This window comes from Scyliorhinus canicula, chromosome 10 (assembly GCF_902713615.1).
Source record: "Scyliorhinus canicula chromosome 10, sScyCan1.1, whole genome shotgun sequence".
NCBI lineage: Eukaryota > Metazoa > Chordata > Chondrichthyes > Carcharhiniformes > Scyliorhinidae > Scyliorhinus > Scyliorhinus canicula.
In genome coordinates this window covers 35,666,084-35,683,356 of record NC_052155.1, presented here as the reverse complement: position 1 = coordinate 35,683,356, position 17,273 = coordinate 35,666,084, and the positions used below count along the sequence as shown (strand labels likewise).

Below are 17,273 nucleotides of genomic sequence, written 5' to 3'. Positions count from 1 at the left end.
GGCAGTTCCCCTACCAGGTTAGCAATGCCACCCCAGCAGTCCGGCATTGCCAGGGTGGCACTGTCAAGGTGCAGGGGTGGTAGTATCAAGGTGTCAAGGTGTCCAGGTGCCAGCAAGAGTGACAGTGTCACCCTGCACAATATCTAGCTAGCCAAGGGTTTCCAATGGCTTGGGAGAACCCCCCAGGTGCCGTTATCACTGGCTCACGATTGTATGGACCAGTACTAAACGGCACCCTGACAAGGTTTCCCAGGCACTGCCAGTGAATCACGGGCCTGGGGGAATCCAGCAAATGCATATTTAAATTAGGGTAATTGTTCATTTAAATATGCATATCTGGGTCTCACCCACTGAGGTGGAGATTTCGCGAAGTCTCACGAGACTCCATTAAATCTCGGGAGACAGGGCATCGCGAATCTCATGAGATTCAAAGGCTTCGTCCCGACACCAAGTCAGGCGCAACGGGGCCATTGAAACACACCCCCTGTGTTTGTTTTACAGTTGGAAAGACTTCATTATAATAAGGTATCAAAACATACCCAGACGCTTATATGCAACTTATAAAATTGAAACTAAAACTTAAAGCTGTAGGTTATGTCCCACACACATAAACCGAAAAATAAATTACTTAAAACTGTACCCATTTCCTAACTATCAAGGCACTGCAGTTTTGCTATGAGAACACAAAAACTTAAGAACCAGGAGTAGGGAGTAGACCACTTGTCACATTGAGCCTGCTCCACCCTTCAATGATGCTCATGGTTGATCTTAGGTTTCAACTCCATTTTCCCACACACTCCCCATAACCAAGAATAGCCTGAGTCACCAAAACTCTGTGCATACCAAACTTAAATGCGTTCAATGATGGGCCATCCACAGGACTCTGGGGAAGAGAACTCCAATGAAACACAACCCTTTGAGTGAAAGAATGCCTCTTCAACTCAGTTCGAAATCCTATCCTGAGACTCTGGCCCCAAGATTTATATTCCTCGACCACTCTGTCAAGCCCTTTCAGAATTAAAAAAAAAAATTTAGAGTACCAAATTAATTTTTTCCAATTGAGGGCAATTTAGTGTGGCCAATCCACCTACCCTGCACATCTTTGGGTTGTGAGGCGAAACCCATGCAAACACATGGAGAATGTGCAAACTCCATACGGACAGTGACCCAGAGCTGGGATCAAACCTGGGACATCAGTGCCGTGAGGCTGCAGTGCTGACCACTGCACCACCGTGCTGCCCTGCCCTTTCAGAATTTTGTAGGTTTTAATGAGATTCCCTCTCATTCTCCTAACTCCAGAGAATACAATTTACTCAGCCTCTAATCATAGGGCACCCCCCCCCCCCCCCCCCCCCCCCATCGTAGGGACCAATCTAGTGAACTTTTGCTGTATCACCTCCAATGGGAGTATATCCTTTCCTAAATATGGAGACTAAAACGTCTCGCAGTAACCCACTTGCGGGTTCAACAAAACCCTGTGCAACTGTAGCAAAACTTCTTAATTCCTGGGCTCCAATTCCCTTGAAGTAAAGACCAATGTACCATTTGCCTTCCTGATTGCTTCCTGAAGCTAAACACTAACTTTCCGTGCTGCTTGTGCAAACATACCCAAGTCTCTTTGAATATCAACACTTATATGTTTCTCACCTTTTAAAAAATATTCTGCCTTTTTTAATTCTGTTTTTAAAATAAATTTAGAGTACCCAATTCATTTTTTTCCAATTAAGGAGCAATTTAGCGTGTTAAATCCACCTACGTTGCGCATCTTTGTGTTGTGGGGGCGAAACCCACGCAAACACGTGGAGAATGTGCAAACTCCACACGGACAGTGACCTCGAGCCCGGATCGAACCTGGGACCTCAGCGCCGTGAGGCAGCAGGGCTAACCCACTGCGCCATCATGCTGCCTTGCCTTTTTTATTCTTATTACCAAGTGAATAACTGCAACACTCCCCCTATATTATAGTCCAATTGGCATTTTGGTGCCCACTCGCCTAGCTTGGTATGATCAGTACTAAACATGGGCTTGCTGCATACATCAGCACTCTTCTGGCCAGAGACAGATTGCACGGGGGTACACAATCCTATTCTCACAACTAAAGGCTGATGTAGGGTAATAATTGACTGTAATTCCATTTTTTTCTGGAGCATTGCGATTTCAATTGAAGTATCCTCATCTAGATTTTCCTATTCCTTTTGTTAACACCAGGGGATTGAAGAGACTTCAATCCATCTTCTCCTTGCAGCCAAGAGTGGCCATTTTATTGGTTGTATAAAGCAGGGTATTATGTCCTAATTTTCAAGTTACCATCAGCAGTACAAAACATTCCTATTGCTCAGATTTTCTATCAGCAGCGATGATCATCCAAACACGCTCCAAGGATTTATGTTACACTTTTCTTGCTTTGAGAAATTCTTGTCTCAAAGTAAAGCATCTAATGTTAATTCTCATGCCCAGGCAGCTGGGCTGTTAGCTTAAGCAATTCAATAATCCCATTAAATTTGTGCAGGTCATTTAATCTTAATAATTTCCCTGGTTCTCTGCTAAAAGCCAATAAGGTTTTCCACCCTATAAAAAGGCTACGGTGCTGATGACTTAATTTTTCTTTCCCTAATATCTCTCCTCTACTGACTTATGCTTGAGTAGATACATCAGAATCAGCGGACCTTCTGGTACCTTGCCAAAATACCCACAATTGATGAATGAGCCTGGAGTGTGTGTTCTCTGCTTCTGTGAAGTATATTAAGGGGGTGACGTTTTAACCACCCACTTCCCCTTCCTCTCCAAATGAATAGAGGTGAGTTTGGTTGGGGTGGCATGCAATAATGTAAAATTAAGTCAGGTTTTTCCCATCTTTTCTTCCTTCAAACCTTCTGGTCTACCCTGTACAATTCTTGCCACACATTCCCCAGTCAAGGTTTGCGAACTCCTCCTTCATAGATCTTGTCACTCTCCCCCCAGGCTTCCAATCCCTCCTTCCCGCTCTGTTCCCTGGCAGTGGCCTAATGCCAAAGATCCCTGCCTGGCAGTCGGCCCACCCTTCAATTTGTCTGGCAGCTATCGGTTCTTCAGGACCTGTTTTCTAATGAAACAGATATATTGACCAGTGCTCTTCAGTAACTGGAACAAATCATTACTAACAATACCTAGGTCGAGTTATTGATTTAAAAGAACATTTATTTATGTTAAAAATAAGCAAAATGCTGCAGATGCTGGAATCTGAAACAAGAACAAGAATAAAGAATGCTGGAAAAAAAAAACTCAACAGGTCTGGCAGCATTTGGACAGAGAGGAAACAGTTAACATTTAAAGACTATTTGACTATTCTTCAGAACCAAAGAGATGGGGATGTTAAACTGTAGCTGGGAGAGACTGCAACAAGATGTAGCAACCTTAAGAACAAGAGACAGATGGCATAGGGTGGGGGCAGCGAGTGGCGGAGGGGGCTGCAGGGAGGGCTTTTGCATTCAAACTATAAATGTATTCGATATTTAAAAAAAGGGAATTTAAAATGGAGGAGGTAACAGTTTAAAGCGGTTGAACTCACTGTTGAGTCCTGATGGTTGTAATGTGCCTGATTGGAAGATGAGATGCTGTTCCTCCAGCTTGCACTGGGTTTCACTGGAGCACTGCAGCAGGCCATGGATGGACCTGTCGGCACGCGAACAAGGTGCCGAGTTGAAATGGCATATGACAGGAAGGTTTGAGTCATGCTTGTTCTGCAAATCAGTGGACCAAATTGGGGGAGATGAAATGCTGCTTCGCAAGAAAGGAGTGCTTGGGACCTTGAATGGTGAGGAGGGAGGAGGTAAACGGGTAGGTGTTGCACCTACCCGTTTACCTCCTCTTGCAAGGGAAGGTGCTGTGGAGTTGGGCGTGATGGAAGATTTACGTCACGTTCTTCCATATATTCCAACATCACAACAGCATTCAACCTGCTCCTTCCTTGCCGACAAGCTAATATTCAACCATAGAGTTTTCAGCAGGGTGCAGTGGATAAAAATCAAGCACACCAGCCTGGATTAATTTGGTTTCCCTAGACCGCTTGTCCTGATGCCAGGTGGAGCATCTCAGGCAGCATCTTGTGGACATCAATTAGCTCAGCCCATTGGATGACATTGAGGAGGAGGTTTTCAAAGAAAATATACATCAAAAAAGATTTGAAGTTCAAACCCAATATGAAAATAATCTAATAAAGCAGATACTAATCACTGCTCTCCAGCGCATATGATCATCATTTCTAGGAATACCTCGATAGAAGTTATTAATGATGACTTTTAAAAAATGACACTTAGTTATCTCATGCAATCTAAAGTTGTATTATTTTCCCTCGAGCCAAAAAAATGTAATTTTCTTTTTGACTAATTCAAAGAGAACATTCTTCACCATTTGTCAAAATGCAATGGAAGTTAAATCAAATCAAATGCCATCTTTAATAAGGTTGGCCAAAAGCGGCACTATAATGGAGTTAAATCTCCAGTGCAGAGTGGTTACACCATCTATACTATGGTGCAATTTCTCTTCCTTCCCCAAAGGAGATTTCAAGGTGGCCTAATTGAATTTTTTATATTAAGGTAATTGAAAAGTTGATCCAGGCAAATCTTTCATTATGGTAAAAGGGTCAAATACAAGTGACTTATTAAACATTAAGACGCAAGGAGTAGATGGCACCTGATTAACACAGAGAGTAATCTACATACTATCGTTCCGTGATGTCCTCTGCAGACCAGAGGCAGGATTTTGAACTCTTCCTTGGATTTCTTTGCACCTCTGTGACTTTTAACTCTTCAACTTTCCATTTCTCTGACTCCAATCACTTATGTGTCTTTCAAGGCCATGCCCTATGCTGCCAACTCCTGGGAATGTCCTCCCCATGTCTCTCTACATCTCCAAGCTCCTCCTCTCCCTCAGTCCATCCATTCTCCCTTTGGCTCTGCGTCTGTTTTTCACTATCCCACTGTGCCATTGCTTTATCTTAAATTAAAGATTTCATATACTTCCAAGTTGTTGTTGTTGTAGATTTACAGAGTGATGAGAAAAGCTAACTGGGTTCAAAAACTGGAAATGTAAGAGTATGACTGTCAGGCAGCACCTCTTTCCCTTTCTTTCTTTAATAAATATCTCCTTGCTCATGCACATCTCTTCTCAATGTTCACGCTATCCCAGACCTTTGCTTAATGATCAACTGGTTGCTGAGAATTATATAATTGTGGTCAGTGGCATTACTTCCTTTAGTCTCTTCTGGATTCCTTCTGGTGAACTGCTCGTGACAGTGTAAGTCGATCGTGTGGACATATGGCATCGACACTAATGCATTTTTTGCACATAGCCATGACATTGGAAACAATCTCTGGCCGCAGAGATCTCCGAGCCACCTCTTTTCAGGCTGGCCCACTGCTTCTCATGCCACTCAGACACCTGCCTCTTCAACCCCCCCCCCCCCCCCCCCCCAAGTAACATTCCACCAGCCCACACGGCCCACCCCACCCATGGCAAGGTCCCGCTTGGTGCTGGACAGCAGGATGAAGCCCGAAGTGGGTATTTAATGTCCTCTTAAGGGTTGCAATTGGCAGCCAGAGACCTTCTCGCCATTGACTTAATTTGGGTGGAGGCAGGAAGATGGCAGAGTTCCCATCTGCTCACCTCCTGTCTGATTAAATGCATCCCTATCACCAAAATCACCATGGGGGAGGGCACAAGATATTGTCCATCGTCAAATATGGAACATGATTAATTTAACCACTCGGTTTTGCCTAATACAAGAGAATAACCTGGTAAAAAGACTCACATGTGTTCCTGGAATGTAACTGCCAACTGTTTCTGATGCTCCATGTAGAAGAAGGCCTCTGAAAATCTTCTTACCTGCATATGGACAGACATACTTTTCTTTAATCCCAAGTTTCTCTTCATCTTTTCTTGTATTTACATAGTGACTTATTTTATTTTGCAGGGTGTGTTGCTACTCTGACCCAGCTATTTTATTTAACCCAAACCTCATAAAAACACCAACTACTGAACCAGAGTTAAATTTACATTTTATATTTCAGCCTCCAGCAACAATAATGACCCAGATTTTGCCTTCAAAGTAAACAGTGAGGCTAATAGCTGTCAACTATCTGCAAATGGTATAGCAGCTTCAGGTAAAGGCACAGTTCAACTGAAAAAGTAAAAGTTGCTCCTTGAATTCGCAGCTTCCTCATCAGCATTGTAAAATGGCATCTTGTTGTCTGCCACTGAAATGCATTGAGTGGCATGATATGGTTGTATTTGTGCATAAAATAAACTTGCCACAGAATATTAAATCAACTTCCTTCAAGTTTATGTACTCTTTTAATGACATGGGAAGTGAAAATCATTGCCAATCATTCTCCCTTGGCATTGAAAATTAGCCATTCCAAAGTTTGAGTTTCATTCCTCCCAGATTTAATTGTTGTGATTTAAAGAAAAGTAATTCTGTTTTACATTTCTTTTCTGTCGTTTTTACCTCTCATAATCTAACTTTTCTTTCCTCCTGTTCATCTCCTGCTGTGTACTTGATTTCACTCACTCTAAATTACACTTCCTTCCTTGCGCTGTTGACTTTACAACACTTCAATCTGACTTGTTAAGCAGAAACACAGTTGTTTTTCCATTAAAAAAAGGTCCAAGATGCCTGTCCCTTCATCTTAACATTATTAGTTTGCATTTTCAGCAATTTATCATGCAAATAATTCAAAAATAGAACTGTACAAGGACAAGTCAAACTATGCCCTGCTGTAGCAAAATTTGGTCCAATAGGTTTAGTAACAAATGATGGAATGTTTTGATGTGTAGACTTTCATCCCTCCCCCAACTGCTCTAGTTAAGGAAGGCAGCACAGACAGAAAGTTTTCATACACATTATTAAACCAGGGGCTGGGTTCTCCGATTCTGGGGCTATGTCCCCACAACAGCGTGGGAACAATGCCGTTTTACGCCAGAAAAACTGGTGCAAAATGGCCATCGATTCCCTGTTTTGTTGGGGGCTAGCAGGACGGCAGCATAGAGTACCCGGCTCTAGCTGCCGATACGTCCCAGAGAATTGCTGGGTCTGTGGCCGCGCATGCGCATGGCAGCGACCTGCAGCGGCCGCGCCGTCTACTTGGTGGAGGCCACTCGCGGACACGGCCCACTAAATAGTGCCCTCTTTGGCAGGCACGCGTGCCCCGGACTACCTCCCACCGTGCCCCCTGGCCGCGGATTGGCCCTTCCCCGACTGTGGCAGCGCTGGGATGAGTTGCAGTCGCCACGCCGAGTTCCCAACGGGGCAAAATCATGACAGACACAGGCTGTCAGGAACTCAGTCTGTCAGGGGTGGAGCATCGGGGGCGGGCCTCAGACAAAGTTTGTGGGACGGCATACTCGCAGCGTACGCCGCTTTGGAGGGGACGCGCATCACGAAAGCGCCGTCTCCCCCGATTTCGGCGGAAACTTGGAATCTCCTGCTGGTCGCCAAACGCAATTTTGGTGTGGCAACCGGAGAATCCAGCCAGTATCTCAAAATGGCTGATGGCAAAATGGGTAATGATTTGACTTGTATCAGACTCTTAAAAAAAACCAAAGCAACGACCATTGGATTTCTTTAGCCCTGATGTGCATGCACTTAAAAATGTTTGTTAAAACCCTAGGTCAATGCTGGTGTGTCTTTCTCCCCCATGCCCTCCAACGATGCACCACCCACTCCACCTCCACACCCAATACTATAAAACTAAACTAAACAAAAGCAAGGTAGCTAGTTTTCCTGATGGAATAATTGCTTTTATAATGTGTAAAACATCAATGTGGGCTGCTTTAAAGAACTAGAACCTCAGTTCATGTGCTGAATCCCCACAGAAAATGGGTTCATCATGCGTTCAGTGCTTAGGGAGCCACGTACTTATTCACAATGATGAAAATCGCTTATTGTCACGAGTAGGCTTCAATGAAGTTATTGTGAAAAGCCCCTAGACGCCACATTCCGGCGCCTGTCCGGGGAGGCTGGTACGGGAATCGAACCATGCTGCTGGCCTGCTTGGTGTGCTTTAAAAGCCAGCGATTTAGCCTTGTGAGCTAAACCAGCCCCTCTTATTCACAATGATAGGTGAAAAAGCAAGGCCAGGCAGCATTTCTCAGAGTCTGGAGGAAGGGATGTATTGGCTCAGATGGTGATGGCAGAAAGTGCCTCGAGAGAAGTGTCAGCAAAAGATGTGGCAAATAAATCACACGGCACAGTTGGGCTTCTTCAGTTTGACTTTTAGAACAGTGCAAATGTGATTTTTATTCACAAAGCAGCAAATATTAAGGGTGAATCTTCCACCTTGTGTTTTTCCACTGATTTTGCTGTAATTATAATTTGATGCTTTACCATTGTTCTCGTCTTCTCCAAATCAACGTTTGACATCTGTAACTACGGGTGTCAATGGCAGAAACAACCAATGGGAATTACATATCTCTTTTTCTTTCTGAACAGCCTTCAGCAAATTTAGACTTTAGGGCCTCATCAGGAGGGAGAGAGTTTAGTTATGGTGGTTATTAAGGCCAACCTAATATACAAAAGTCGAGGACCAATGATGCCAATGGCACTGTGACTTATTTTTAAAGTCACTACAGGGAGACTCTTGCTTTATCTGCAGTCTGACAGCAGAACAGTGACAGGAGAAGCTGTGTGGCCCAGGTTAACTTTCAAAATGTTGCCCATTAGCAGGAGTGCTACCTCCCCATGCATCATTCTTCAGCTTTAAACTTCAGCAGCCCCAGTGTTTCACACTTCAACCCCCCATGACCCTGCCACTATTACAGCCCAATCTGCCTCACTCCCCAACTTCCCCCCATAAAAGAGAGGCATGTATTGTCAGTGCAGATCCGAAGGACTGAATGATCTCCTTATGTGCTGAACTATTCTAGAATGTCTATGTTTGTCAATGATACAAAGACTGGTGGCACAGTAAATAGGGAAGGAGACATTGAAAGATTAAGTGAGAAAGAAAGACTGACAGATTAATGTTAGTGCAGTTAAGTGCAAAGTCAACTATTTTGGACCGCAAAATGATAGATCTGAGTATTTTTTTAAATGGTGAAAAGTTGGGTGGAAATGATGAGGTGAAGAGACCCAGAGAACGTTTGGGATCCATTTACATAGATCAATAAAATATAATAGTCAGGTGTAAAATATAATCAAAAAGGCTAATGAAACTACTGTACCCGATTTGGCACCCATGGGAAATGAGGGAGATGATTTTTGAGTGCTTATATCTCCTGATCCAGCCAATTTATTTCACAAGTTACTCAGATCCCTGCTCTTGAAAGAGCAGCAACCTCATCCTATGCTGTCCCTATTAACTAGTGTGCTGTATATTAGAAATGTTCAACATAAATGATAACTAATTGTGCCTAAACGCAAGAATTGCATTATTTACCAGTTTCAGTGCAAATTGTGAAATGTTTGTGTAACAGTGTTAATTATATCGTTCAACCATTTGTCCCCAGATTGTTGTGAAGATGCATCTTAGCTATTACTGCTATTCAGACCCAGCCACCCTCTGTATTTCAAGCCGCTTCCCCACATATTCCAGTTCAGGCCATTACAGTTGTATCTTCGATTGGAGAAATAAATTGGTTTGTGCCTATTAAGCAAATTTGTGATTAAAATCTGGAAATGTGTTGAAAGCGGATCAATGCTTAGAAGAGTTTAAAAAGGGTCAGTCCACAGGTAGGATTAAAGTGTGGTCCAGGCTAAGTTTTAAAAGGTCACCTATTAGCAGGAATGCTACCTCCCCATGGATCATTCGGCAGCCTTTAACTTCAGAAGTCCAATCTTTTACCCGCCAACCCCCGCATTACCTACCATCATTACAGTGCAATCTGCCTACAGCCCAATCTGCCTCGCTCCCCAACTTCTCCCCATAACAGTGAGTCATGTATTGGGACACTAAAGTGTCCTCAGGTAGCCTTCCTTCATGTTTCCAGTTGGATTGCCAACAGTGTGTCAATTATGCTTCCAAGATAATACACCACATAATAGCTGGGCTTTTATCTTGCATGGGGGCATTTAGTGCCCAACTGCAGCAAAGGCAGCAGGGTAGCATGGTGGTTAGCATAAATGCTTCACAGCTCCAGGGTCCCAGGTTCGATTCCCGGCTGGGTCACTGTCTGTGTGGAGTCTGCACGTCCTCCCCCTGTGTGCGTGGGTTTCCTCCGGGTGCTCCGGTTTCCTCCCACAGTCCAAAGATGGATTGGCCATGCTAAATTGCCCGTAGTGTCCTAATAAAAGTAAGGTTAAGGGGGGGTTGTTGGGTTACGGGTATAGGGTGGATACGTGGGTTTGAGTAGGGTGATTATGGCTCGGCACAACATTGAGGGCCGAAGGGCCTGTTCTGTGCTGTACTGTTCTATGTTCTATGTTCTAACTGCGAAAGGGGATGTCCTGGTAACAGTCATGTTCCAAATAATGCCCATGCGTAGATTTTTTAAAAATTGTTTTTATTCTCCATTTTCACATTTTCCTCCAAAATTTACACCCCACCCACAGACAGTAAACAGTAACAAATACAAAATCAATCCCCTTAACAATAACAACAATCTCATCCTCCCACCACCCCAAACAACGGCCCACATGTCAATATATACATCCAATAAAACAAACCCACGCACGGTGGAAACAAAAAACAAAAGAGAAAAAGAAAAAGGAGTCCGGGACTACCCATGGTCACCATAGAGTCCACTCCCCCCTTCCCCACACTCAACGCCGTCCAACCTCTGAAAGTGTACCATACGTAATACCCAAGAGTTGTAAACCCCCCCCCCCTCCCCTCTTACTCCTCCCATCCACTGCCTCTTGTAAAACTCCTCCCCCCAACCTCGGTTCCTTCCCCCCAACTTTCCACCCCGGCTAGACCACTCGGACCCTGTTCTGCCAGGCTCTGATGGCCGCAGCCCCTCCCCCCACCTCACTCCCGTTCACTGGCTGGTTTAAACTGGCCAGCGCGGAGGCCCCTGTCCGGGTCCCTTTCCCCCTTGCCCCCACCCCGTGGTGACCTCTCCACTCCCCGACGGCCCTAGGAAAGCCCCTTTTAGCACACACACCCCACATATCCACCTCCACCCCAAAGAGCCCACACTTCGAGTGCAAGTCCCATCACTTCCCTTGTCCAAATATTTACAACATTGGCTCCTTTAGTCCATACACCCGCACGCAGTGAAACAAAAAGGAAGAAAATACAGTCCTGAGGTCACATCGGCACATGGCCATTTCTCAATTTTTCAGTTCTGCCACAGTCCTTCTGCCTTCGCAAACTCCTCCGCTGCTTCCGCCGTTCCAAAATAAAAGTCCTTGAGCTGATAAGTCACCCTCAGCTACGCTGGATATCCAATGCTGCACTGCACCTTGCTAATGTACAGTGCCCTCTTCACCCGGTTGAAAGCAGCCCGCCTCCTCGCCAGCTCCACCGTAAAGTCCTGGTGTACATTTATACCAGCTCCAGCCCACTGCACCACCCGCTCCTGCTTGGCCCAGCACAGGACCTTCTCCTTCACACTGTACCTACGGAAGCACAGAGTCACTACCCTTGGCGGCTCACTCGCTTTGGTACAGGCCTCCACGACCGATGAGCCCGATCCAGTTCATATCAGGAGGGATCCTCCCCCTCCCCCAATAGTTTCGCCAGCATAGCGGCAAAATACTCTGTCGGCCTTGGCCCTTCAACTCCTTTGGGCAGCCCTGCAATTCTCAAATTCTGTCGCCTGGATCTGTTTTCAAGGTCTTCCATTTTTTCTCGCAGATCCTTGTTAACTTCCATCACCTTCCGCATCTCCTTCCCCATCAAGGCAAGTTGACCACTGTGCTGCAACAACGTCTCCTCCACTTCCTTCAGCGCCTCCCCTTGCGCCCGCACCTCCGTCGTCACCGGGGAAATCGCCTCCTCCACCAGCACACCCAAAACCGCCCTCATCTCCTTCCTCATCGCCTCCAAGTGTTTTGTAAACTGCCTTTTGAATTCTGCAGCCATCACCTTGGTTATTTCTTCAGCCGTAAGCAATGTGGCCTCCACTGGTGCTCAAGCGTCTTCTTTCCTTGGTGCCCCCGTGGTGACCTCTCCACTCCCCGACGGGCCCTCAGCTTTTTTTTAAACGGCATTTTCTTGCTGCTCCTGGACATCTTCTGCTGTGCCTTCTCCGTGCCTTCTTACTGGGGCTGGTTTAGTACACTGGGCTAAATCGCTGGCTTTTAAAGCAGACCAAGGCAGGCCAGCAGCACGGTTCAATTCCCGTACCAGCCTTCCCGAACAGGCGCCAGAATGTGGCGACTAGGGGCATTTCACAGTAACTTCATTGAAGCCTACTCGTGACAATAAGCGATTTTCATTTCATTTCATTTCTCCCTGCTTTTGACGCCCCCGTGGACCCTGGGACCGGGCTTAAAGACCCAAAAATGCCGTTCCTGAACGGGAGCCCTCCGTTGTGCGGCTGCCTCCCGCCCGCCGTCACCGGACGTCCGCCCATGCGTAGATTTAACTGCAAGGGATGCTTTACCTGCCTCCTGACCTAAAAGTTGGTTGGCACCTTGCCAATGTGAAATCAGGCTGCCCCAAAGAGATAACACGCTGGAGATTGCCTTAATTAGTGCAGTGTGAGACTTCTGTCCCTCAGGGACAGGAAGTCCCATCCTAGAGAGCTGCCCGTCAATCTGATTGTCTGGCAACTTTGTTGTCCCAGCAGTTGCAGAAGACAGTAGTGGCCATTGCTGGGACTACCACCGGTTTCCACGAAGAAGCGAAGATGTTTCTCAGACTTCGGGATCTCTGGATATCGGATGGGCATGTTTGGGAGACCCCAGCGAGGGGGTGGCAAAGGGTTGAGTGCCAGGTTAGAGAGGCAAGCGGGAGGAACAAAGGGGGTCATCATCTTGTGAGAAGGTGCCCTCAATGATCATAGGGGAACACCCCCAGGGGAGATACACTGCCTTTCCTGCCCAGCAGCAGTTCATAAAGCTGCCGGCCTGCCCGCATTTCTCCCACCTTCCTCCGCATGCTGCCAAATTGCAGCAGGGGTACAATGAGGCTCTGAAGTGACAGTTAGTTAGCTAGTTGAGGGCCTCAATAGGACTGAGGGAGGGCGGGTTGCCTGATGGGCTGGGGGAGAAAGACAGGCGGGAAGGTGGCAGGCTGGCCATGTGCTTTATTTCATGGTTCAAATATGACGGAGGAAGGGGGTCGTAAAATTCACCGTAATGTTCCCATGGAGATGGGATATTCTAATTAGGGTCTGGTTTCCAGAATTATTGTTACATTTTATACTGGGGAGCCTATATTTTCGATCCTTAAAGGCATTTGTTTCAAAATTGCAGCAAATTTATTTTCCATGGCTAATTTCAGATTTCAATGGAGTAAATATTTGTGCAGGCCACTGTTCTTTTGATGTATCTTTATTTCCGTAGCAGTGAAGACTGACGCTTTTCAAGGTGGCACAAGATGTTTTTTCGAAAGCAAAGTTATCACAGATTATAGACAGCAAAAGAAAACCATTCTGGAAAATCACTGAAAGGGTTTGAGGGCCTCAACAAGATTTTCTGATCAGTCAAGGGTCTCAGAGTTTTTTGACAGGTGAATCCTGAGCAGGCTACAGGTCCCTGTGTTTCTTTACCCAGGGAGTGGTGTAATGAGCGTGATCTCCGATGACCCTGAAAACCTTTTATTACCCTCGATACATAAAAACATACACACAGATGTTTCACTGTTTCAGTCTAAGCTTGGTAAGACTTTTGTTTACAATGAAACATTAGGCGAGTACTTCTAGCTGTATACGCCGACAGGATCCTCCAGCCCTGCCGACAGTGCACCCCCGCTGTGGCGTTTCCAACAGCTGGGGGTGGATTCAATGGGAAATCCAATGACCAAGAGATCCCGCCGCCGGCCAACGGCGGGCTGCCTCCTGCCGCCGAGAAACATGCCATGGGTTGGCCAGAGAATCTCGCCCATTATACTTTGAATTATTATAAATATTCCCCATATTGCAAGTTTACGATCTAAATCACAGTATGGTAACATTTAGGTGGGATAAAACAACAATTTTAACATTTATTACATTACCCTCAGACTATGATGGTCTTGGCTTAGGAATGCTGTAACATCTGGCTGAAGTGTCATGCTGTCTAGGAACTGGCTCCACAGTGCTGCAAGACAGGAACAAAGCTGGGCCAGGTCCCTGCTGATCTGTTCTGCCACTTTGTCTGGGCTGCTGAACATCTGCAAGAAGATCATAAATACTTTACAACTTACCTACAACCTACAGGCATTTCACCTACACCAGACGTGTTATTAATATGAGATGGTATGTTTTATGGAGTAAGAGAAAGGAGAGGGCATGTATATTAAATGACAAAACCTTAAAAGGATGAAGATGCAGCAATATTAATCTTTAAATGGAGCATGAAAGGTTGAGGGAGTCGTTAAAATATGCTGGGCATTGTTAAAATATACAGCTAGTCTCACTCTAATATGCACTCAGGATCGACCCAAGTAGTGAGATCTAACCTCCTCACCTTGGAGATCTCAGGCAAGTGTTGTTCACAAAAGAGGACAAGATGGAACGGCACTTGTGGGGGACCTCTTAGGGGATTTCCCTCTGGGTACGATGCTACCCTGGCATTGCAAATGCCAGCTGGGCACCTTGGAACTGAGCAACCTGGCACTGCCGAGGTGCCCAGGTTACACTGCCAGGGTGCCAGGCTGACGGTAACAAGCTGGTATTTTTCCTGAAAAAGAGATCGGGCTTAGAGATGTGTGGTTTGGGGAAGTGGCTGAGGACCCCCTGATAGATGGGGCTCAGTGAAGGGAGCTCCTCAGTGCACAACATGGGACTAAGTGCGGCCTCATCGGGGCATCTATCCGAATGGGCGTTCAATAGCATGATGTTTCTCCGAGCACCGGAAAACACCCGTCTAAATGTGCTCGATGTCATCTGGTCTTAAAAGTGGCATTTGAAGTGTATGGAGTTGCTTAATTGGAGTTAGTAGCAGGTATTGATAGTTGGTTTACATTTTTCCTTGTTTTTAAGAAATGTTTAACAAATTATGGTAAAGCTATGTTCTTAAATATCAATGTGGTTAATTCTGTGTTTAAATTAGTGTGTTTTAACATTAAAAAAATACCTATTGGTCAGATTCATGGCTTCTGGGGTGAAATATCCTTTCCTCAGTTTTAAAAATTAAAATAATATTGGGGTCAGGTCCAATGGTTAAATGTTGGAGTGGCGAACACAGTCAAGTCCATCATGCAAAACCGCATCTCAACCATTGACTCTGTCTACAACTCCCGCTGCCTTAGGAAAGCATTTACGTTGTGTATTTACGCATGTCCTATTTTTTTTCACGTATGCAACGATCTGTCTGGATTGTTTGCAGAACAATACTTTTCACAGTACCTTGGTACGTGTGACAATAAATCAAATCAGTCAATAAATCAATCAATCAAGTATCCTAACGTACTTGATCATTTAAATTTCTTTCAACTCATTTTACAGTCCATGAGTTCCTAAGATTCAGCTGTTGCTGCTCATTTAGTATTGCCTGCAAATATAATCGGGTGACACTGAATTTCAAATTTGGGTTGCTCATGGGAATTAGAAACAGCACTTGCACTGATAGCAATATCTGAGTTACTGCACTCAGATTTGATACCGCTGAATTCTCTTACAATTAAGACATTTCTGTTTGATTGGAATCCCATCCAGAAAGATTCACTCTCTACCACCGCTGCAGATTGACAGCAGCAGTATGTATCATCTACAAGAGGTTCTGCAGAAACTCACCAGTGCTCTTTAGACAGCATGTTCCAAATCCACAAGTGCTACCATCTAAAAGGACAAGGGCCGCAGATATATGGGAACACCACACCTGGAAGTCCCCCCACCTGCCCCGTTCCCAACCCCTCTCCCGCCCCCATCCTAAGACACTCACTATGTTGACTTGGCTAAATATTTCATTCCTTCACTGTCGTTGGGGCAAAGTCCTAGAACTCTCTCTGTTAGAGCACTGTGGGTGTACCTGCTCCACATGGATTCCAGCGGTTCAAGGCAGTAGCTCACCATCACCTTCTCAAGGCCAATTAAGGATGGCCTAGCCGGTGACAACTACATCCGGTAAATTAATTTTAAAACCTCCGTTCGATGTGAGGAACAGGGGACTGGATTCTCCGTCGGCGGGATCCTCCGCTTCACCAGCAGTGCACTCACGGCCAGGGATTTCCCGACGCCGCGGGGGTGCCCACAATGGGAAATTACATTGGCCAGCTGCCGGGATGGAGGATCCTGCTGCCGCCGGGGGCACGCTGCATCCAGAACAGAGAATCCAGCCCAGGACCTTGTAAAATGTCATGCTGGGAGTCTGGGAAGCTTCACCTGATTGGGAGAATATCTGGAGTCATAGAAAATTATACAAAACAGCTTTTAAAATGTTATCCCAAGGCTACTCTGGTACCATTTTTAATCTCAAATAGAAAATACTCGCTAACTACTTTCCAGTGAATTATTTAATTTGTTCCTTCAATCCTGACCTATTTAGTTCAAGTCACGACGAAGACTGAAATTTAACTTTGGTAGGATGTTGAATGGACAGTAGTGGGCGGCTGATCCACTACTGCCCTTGTCGCCCAATTACCAAAGTTCCAATTCACCTCCGCAGTGTTTCTCCCAAGAATGAAGCGGGTATTTTTAACATAAGTAATTAAACTCCTCACCTGTAAGTTAATGCAGAGCTGGGACAGTGTTTCTTCAATGAGGCAGTCCTCTGGCAGCAATAAAAATGTAGAGTCTTTAAGAATTTTATCCCTCAATAAAAGAGCTATGATACAATATGTGATCATTTAAAACAGAAAAAGCTGAAATTAGAATCACAATCATAAAGAGTACAAATAAAGGCAATTTGGTCCATAATGCTCATTTCCTCTGCTCTCTTCTCTGCAGCTCTATCTTCCTCAGCTTCAAACAATATGTCTATTAGTGTCTGGGAGAGCAACATCAGGCTAATGTTTTTGCTGTCGGTCTTTTGTCAGAAGCATTATGAGGACGGGCACATGTCCAAAATGTTAACTTTTTTCAGACAAATATTGACAAACTTGCAGTGCATTATAGAAACATAGAAAATAGGAGCAGAAGGAGGCCATTCAACCCTCCGAGCCTGCTTCGCCATATGATCATTATGACCAACTGTTTTCTGTGGTAGCGAATTCCACAGGCTGATCACTCTCTGGGTGAAGAGATTTTTCCTCATCTAAGTCTGAAAT

At 45.2% G+C, this 17,273-nt stretch overlaps 1 protein-coding gene across 1 annotated transcript in view; it reads right to left on the bottom strand.

Moving 5' to 3' along the window:
- The window catches only part of LOC119972301 (protein FAM135B-like), a 543,933-nt gene that overhangs the window by 131,508 nt on the left and 395,152 nt on the right, over window positions 1–17,273 (bottom strand). Inside the window, exons 9-11 of the mRNA XM_038808790.1 lie at window positions 16,728–16,777; window positions 14,082–14,237; window positions 5,789–5,862 (exon numbers count right to left, since the gene is read on the bottom strand). Of these exons, the coding sequence (XP_038664718.1) occupies window positions 5,789–5,862; window positions 14,082–14,237; window positions 16,728–16,777 (280 nt within the window). The remainder of the gene's footprint in view (window positions 1–5,788; window positions 5,863–14,081; window positions 14,238–16,727; window positions 16,778–17,273) is intronic.